This window comes from Miscanthus floridulus, chromosome 7 (assembly GCF_019320115.1).
Source record: "Miscanthus floridulus cultivar M001 chromosome 7, ASM1932011v1, whole genome shotgun sequence".
In the NCBI taxonomy this organism is placed as follows: Eukaryota; Viridiplantae; Streptophyta; class Magnoliopsida; order Poales; family Poaceae; genus Miscanthus; species Miscanthus floridulus.
Window position 1 is genome coordinate 111,294,501 of NC_089586.1, and position 7,032 is coordinate 111,301,532.

General features: G+C 52.9%; 1 protein-coding gene across 1 annotated transcript; it reads left to right on the forward strand.

Annotated features, from left to right (window-relative positions):
* The first annotated feature begins 4,431 nt into the window (after positions 1–4,431).
* Positions 4,432–6,538, forward strand: LOC136466064 (uncharacterized). Its single transcript, XM_066464557.1, has 2 exons — positions 4,432–4,772; positions 4,888–6,538. The coding sequence occupies exons 1-2, from the start codon at positions 4,432–4,434 to the stop codon at positions 6,536–6,538; spliced, it is 1,992 nt and encodes a 663-aa protein (XP_066320654.1).
* Positions 6,539–7,032: the final 494 nt, after the last annotated feature.

Below are 7,032 nucleotides of genomic sequence, written 5' to 3' on the forward strand. Positions count from 1 at the left end.
AACTTATTAGCACGTACACGGCACAAAGTTTGGAACAAAAAAAATGAGATGCAGGTTCTTCCTGAAGGCTGCTCCTACGTCCTGAGTACTTCATTTGGTTGCCGTCAGCTAGCGCAGTAAGTACGTACTTGCTCGACACAGGTTTTGACGCCGGAGCCACCAACCAACAACCTGGAGACATTGCAGAAGAGATCGGGAAGACAGCCATGCATTCTCGGTCGTCCGATCAAGTCCTGCATGCAAAACAAAAGGTTCACTGGATGAAGAATTCTGGTCAATCGTCGTATACGTGGAATGGCACTAGATAAGCAGCAGTTAAACCCTGCCAAAATACTCCTCAGAAACTAGGCAGTGCTGCTTAAAGAAGTAGGTGCCGCGATGGGCATTTGGCGTGCGCATGGCGTGACCAGCTCCGCCCCTGCCGTTGCCCCTTCTCTATAAACGGCAGCGCCCCCCGCTCACGGCGAGCAGCAAAGCAAACCATCTTCTCCGATCCATCGCTCGTCACACAACACACACCGCGTTCCGAGAGATCGATCGATCGATCGAACGCCAGCCAGCCAGCTAGCTAGGTGAAGCATGGCTGGACGACAACCGGAGCAGCCGCGGGGGCCTTACGTTTGCGAGTTCTGCGCCGAGGTGTGGCCCTCGGCTCGGGCTCTCGCCGGCCACATTAAGTCGCACGGGAAAGCGCCGGCGCAGGACGTGCCCTTCCCCCCTGTGCCGCCGGGATTCGGTCCGGGCCCGGGCATGATGCCAGTCTTGCCACCCTCCTTCTTCCTGCCGCCACCGGTGATGGCTCTGGGCCAGCCTGTGGCTCCTCCAAGGTTCTTCTTCGGCGGGATGCCGCGCGTGCAGGTGCGGCAGCCTCCGGCCCCGCCACTGCGGGATCCTGTCGTCTACGATGCAGGTGGAACGATCAGGATGGTTCTGCTCGAGCCAAACCATGCCTTCTGGGCGCCGTACCGCATGGGCATGGACGCCCCCGTGGAGATCGACTTCATGGGGCTGCGTCCCAGGCCGGAGTCGCCGTCCCCCAGCTTTGCGAGCTGGCTCAACGCCTGAACATTGGAGCTCCTCGCCGTGCGCGGATATGGAGTGAGCTCGTTGCTGACATCGATCGAGCAATACTGAACTCTGGACTGTGCCGTTCTCGAAGTAGTGGTCTCTGAACTGAAATAATAGAATCTTGATATTTCTAGTTTTTTCCCCTTCCAAATAGAACAATGATAAATGTTCAGTGCTACCTTGTATCCTTGTTATTGATTCAATAATGACTACAATTCATGGTTACATATATGTTTGTTTCATCTATGATCCAATTTTGGGATAGGAAGCATGAAAAAGTACAACTGATCTCGGCTTGGTGTATATGTACTATTATATACTGTGTTGCTATACAGCAATACGTATAAGATTGTTTTACAGGAATCAACCCGTTAGCATACATATTAGGAAAGATGATCCATAATGAGATCATCACTGGAACTTCTATATGTGACAACACTTCTCACATTTAGCTAGTGATCGACATGCTTAAGGAAACAGTACGAAAACTAGGTTCAGAAGCACTAAAACACCCTACTATTATTAGGTTCCAACTTCTTCTTCTTCTTCTTCTTTATTATCTCCTGCTGTGCTTATTAAATTTATCTTTACCATTCCAGATTCCCCTTGTCATATATATGATTTTAACTAAGTGAAATATTTCACTCTACTCTATATGTTGCGTGAAAAGAATTTAGTTGTAGTGCTCTTCAACACTGACAGTACAAACTCATGTTTCACTCTTCGCTGGACTCTTTTATGTATTTAACTTCCCTGAAGACTGCCTAGCCCCTTTCTCTGTCAATGCATATGCACAACCTCCTTGGATTAGATGCTGATTTATTTTCTTCATGTCAGTATGTCACACACGTCTCAGATCATTTTATTACTGTTTCCATGTGTGTTTCCAAAAGGCTGCATTGGATAGGTTGCCGAGAATTCGTCTAACATCTGATGTAAGCATGTTGCGGCTATCATCTTACTCGCGCAACCTAGGAGATGCAAGGTCCTATGTTCATATCCTTGGCTCAACAGCTATGGAGGCACCTCATACATCCTAGCTAGGATATGCTTCTACTTCCTCTCTAGATAATATAACATGTCTCTTTGGGTGCTACCTACCCTTCCATTGTTACACCTATATCGAAGAGGAACTCGTTCCCAACAACGTACTCTAAGGTTAAGGCAGTATTGTTCGTTATCGGTTACTAACTTCCTCATATATTGCTTTCGATTATATCGTGCATCTGTGTTATTGTTCTTTTTTGCATGTTTGCATGAGTGCACGTGCAGTTTCCTCCTACATTGTCACATGCCTATGATTTGCCACAGAGGCAGACATAAGATTTGGCCATCGAAGAGGAGGAGGAAGGGGCGGGGGCAGAGGCGGGGTCAAGGAATGGTCCTCTCTCCCTATTGGCCACCACACTTGATTATATATTAGGTGATTTTTATAACACCTTGTATAGCCTTTTCAAAAAGGCACCTCCCATCTACATAGATCATGTGTTACTTGTCATTAACTTCACGTATATATTGCTTTCACTTAACATACGTCTATGTTATTGTTCTTTATTGCAAATTGCATGCATGCACGCGTACAACTTTCCCTTATATTCATCATATGGCAAAGACGGACACAAGATTTGATCATCTAAGAGGCACAGTGTTGCCAACAAGTAGTGGTCCTCTCCCTAGGTTGACCGCCAAGCTTGCTTATATTAGGTGATTGATAGAACCTTGTATAGCCTCAGTATCAATTTAACTCTAGATTCACTCAATGCGATAGAGCTCAGTAGAATTCTCGTAGTGGAGAATTATCAAGGGTGGATCAACTTCATCAAAATGTCCAGAAACATTGCCAAATAGACACATACCATAGAAATATTCATCAAAATGTTTGGTAGTGACTTTAGGTGATATTTTTGAATTGGTACATGATGTCACTCTTGAGTATAATAAAGATCTCTGTTTTTTACAGGGAGTAACTTGTCTCTGCATCATTAGTATTTGACCGTAAGTGTAATTTATATACTATTTCACAAATAATTAAAACCCAAAAAACTAGTATGTGCTTTTAATTTAAACTTAAATCCAATATATGGTATCAATTTTATGGCACGTAACTAAAAAAATTTGGCTGAAGTAATTTGGAGAGAAACTAATATCGAATTGTGATTCATTTAATACATGCTATGACTTTATTTAGAGGATGTATACAACGAAATTACAATAGTAGAGTTAAAACAACATATTAAAAAAAACTAACGGGTTCTATAGATATTAAGGAGAAAAATTAATTAAAGCAGCCTTTCATAGAGCTATTTGAATTATATTCCAAATATGATAGAAGACAATAATAATCATTTTGTTATGACCGGCGTCACATATACCAGGCGGAGGCCCATTAGTGGCTGAGCTTGTGCGCCGGCATTAGGGGGCTAACAGCCCATATTATCTATTATTTAGCCTATTTATTAGATATATCCCTTATTTGTGAGAGCTATATATATGGCTTGTAAGACATTTGGATAATTAAGCAGAAACAATCTATTGTTTCCGGCTTCCCCTGGGAGCCGGGAGTTCCTAATCCTAGCCGCCTCTACTGTTCACGCGCGAACAGTGCCACCGTTACTGTAGCTACGCGAGGGTTAGGGCTACAGCCGCAGCCGCCCATCCTCCACCACGGCGTCCAGCCGCCGGCAGCGAGGTTCCCAGCCTACTCCACCTCCCTCTCACCCCTACAGACTCCGTGATCTACGCGGTAGGATCCGTAATCCTATCAGCCTGGTATCAGACTGCTCAGGAACGATGTCGCAATCTTAGCCGACCTCCTCCTTCCCACCACCACCATCTACCTCCACCGCGCCGCTCCAATCTGCGGCCTCCGAGGTCTCGGAAGGCTCGTCGCTGTCTGCTGCGCCGCTCACGCTCGAGTCCTTGGCGTCTGCGATCATCGACATCAACCACAACATCGCGTCCATGCAGGCGGCGTGGGCGGGACTCGTCCAGCAGCCCTCCCCACCGCCGTTCTCGACGCCACCGCTGTCCACGGGGGTTACCGCTGTGACCTCCCAACCGCTGCTTCCGCCCTCGAGTTTCCCTTATGGGATGCCGGTCTTAGGCCCAGGGGTGCCGCTCAATCTTCTTCGCTGGCCGGCCTCGCCGTCCCCGATTCCATCATGGGTGATGGGCTCGGCCGCTCCTCCGGTCTTCGCCACTACCGTCACCCAAGCAGCCATCGTGCCCGCGCCGTCATCAGCAGTGCCGCAGGTCCTCTCCGGGGGGGTCGACGCCTCCCTCCCCGGGGCACCCACAACAATGGATCAGTCCGCAATCTTCGGCGCCTAGGCTGCTCCCAAGTTCTACAAACTCGAGTTCCCCATGTATGACGGCTCCGTCGACCCGCTCAATTGGTTGAACCAATGTGAGCAATTCTTCCGAGGACAGCAGACGATGGCTTCGCAGCGCACCTGGCTCGCGTCCTATCACATGAAGGGCGCTGCACAGACATGGTACTACGCCCTGGAACAAGACGAGGGCATGCCGCACTGGGAGCGCTTCCGGGAACTCTGCTCCCTCCGCTTTGGGCCGGCTGTACAGGGCACTCGCTTGGCCGAGTTGGCACGTCTGCCGTTCCTCTCCACCGTGCAAGACTACTCCGAGCGCTACAACGCCGTCCTATGCCATGCCCGTGACCTCTCCCCTCGACAAAAGGCGGAGTTGTACGTGGGGGGCTCCCGGACCAGATCAAAGTGCATGTGGAGATGCGCACGCCGCGGGACCTACAATCTGCCATGTACTTGGCTCGGGCGTTCGAGCGATGCGTGGCCGTTCCAGCGCCCCCTGCCCCTCAGCGGGGCAACCGTCCTCCTCAACGCCAGGGGCTACCGCCCTCCCTCGCGCGCCGGGCACGGCTCCAGTCCCGGGGGGCGCGCTGCCCCCTCCAGTAGTCGGCCCAGCAGCGGCCAACGCGCCTGCTGCGCGTCCGTTCCGCCGCCTCACCCCGGCGGAGATGGCTGAGCGCCACCGACAAGGGCTCTGTTTTAATTGTGACGAGCCTTATGTTCGCGGCCACGTCTGCCAGCGCCTGTTCTACGTGGAGTGCGACGACTTCATCGACGACATCGCGGCTGATGACGCTGCTGTGGCTGCCGTCCACTTGGAGGAACCGGCGGCCCCGGAGCTCGCTGGGGCTAATGCTTTCGTCGTCTCTCTTCATGCTGTTGCAGGGATCAGGCCGGCAAACTCCATGCTCGTGCCAGTCACCATCAAGGGAGAGCGCTTCCTCGCCCTCCTTGACACTGGGTCCACGCACAACTTCCTCCAGGGTGCTGCCATGCGCCGTCTGGGGCTCTCTCCATCCGGTGGCGAGGATCTTCGCGTCACGGTCGCTAATGGTGACCGCCTAGCCTGCGAGGGGATCGCTCGCGCCGTCCCCATCCGCATCGCTGACGAGGACTTCATCATTACGTGCGTTGGTCTGGACCTCGGCGGGTTCGACTTCATCCTCGGTTTCGACTTCCTTCGGACGCTGGGACCCATCTTGTGGGACTGCACCGCCCTCACCATGGCGTTCTGGCGCAACGGTCGGCGAGTCACTTGGCAAGGCGTGGGTGGCTCAGCAACGCCTACCGACCAGCAGTGCTCGGCCACAGCCGCGGTCACCGCCGACCCGGCGCTGCCCCTGCTGGACAGCCTCCTTCAGCAGCACGGCGCCATCTTCGACGAGCCCCGCGGGCTCCCTCCGGCGCGCCCCTACGACCACCGCATTCACCTGTTGCCCGATACCGCGCCGGTGGCGGTGCGCCCTTACCGCTACCCCCAGCTCCAGAAGGACGAGCTGGAACGTCAGTGTGCGGAGATGCTCGCGCAAGGCATCATTCGACCGAGCACCTCGCCGTTCTCCGCGCCCGTTCTCTTGGTGCGGAAACAAGACAAGTCCTGGCGCTTCTGCATCGACTATCGTGCCCTCAACGCCAAGACCGCCAAGGACAAGTTTCCGATTCCAGTGGTGGACGAGCTGCTTGATGAGCTCCATGGTGCGCGTTTCTTCACCAAGCTGGATTTGCGCTCTGGTTATCACCAGGTGCGCATGCACCCCGACGACGTCGCTAAAACGGCGTTCCGCACGCACCATGGCCACTACGAGTTCTTGGTGATGCCGTTCGGTCTCTCCAACGCTCCAGCTACCTTTCAGGCGTTGATGAACGATGTCCTCCGGCCGTATTTGTGCAGGTCTGTGCTGGTATCTTTTGATGACATCCTGATCTACAGTTCCTCCTGGGCCAAACACCTGCAACATGTCAACATCGTCCTCCACGCCCTGCGAGCGCACAACCTCCACCTCAAGCGCTCCAAGTGCTCCTTCGGCGCTGCGTCCGTGGCTTATTTAGGCCATGTTATCTCCAAGGACGGAGTGGCCATGGACGTGGACAAGGTCGCGGCAGTTCATGCATGGCCGACCCCATGCTCCGCCCGTGGTCTCTGAGGCTTCCTAGGTCTCGCAGGCTACTACAGGAAGTTCATTAAGGATTTCGGCATCATCGCTGCCCCGCTGACACGTCTCTTGCGGCGAGACGTGTTTGCTTGGGACGACGACACGACCACGGCGTTTGAGGCACTCAAGACCGCCCTCACTACGGGGCCAGTTCTGCAGATGCCTGACTTCGACATGCTCTTCGTTGTGGATTGCGACGCGTCGGGTGCGGGGTTTGGTGCCGTCCTTCACCAGGGCGCTGGACCCCTCGCCTACTGCAGCCGGCCTTTCGCTGTCCGCCATCTCAAGCTTGCGGCTTATGAGCGTGAACTCATTGGGCTGGTGCAAGCCGTTCGTCATTGGCGACCGTATTTATGGGGGCGTCACTTTTTGGTCCGTACTGATCATTACAGTCTTAAATTTTTGCTTGACCAGCGCTTGTCCACAGTTCCCTAGCATCAGTGGCTCAGCAAGCTTTTCGGCTTCGACTTCGCGGTGGAATATCG

What these genes read in the sequence shown, in the direction of transcription:
- LOC136466064 (XM_066464557.1), top strand. Translation starts at nt 4,432, where the DNA reads ATGTATGACGGCTCCGTCGACCCGCTCAATTGGTTGAACCAATGTGAG. An exon ending in CCTCGACAAAAGGCGGAGTT is followed by an intron (nt 4,773 to 4,887) that starts GTACGTGGGGGG and finishes TGGCCGTTCCAG; the next exon opens with CGCCCCCTGCCCCTCAGCGG.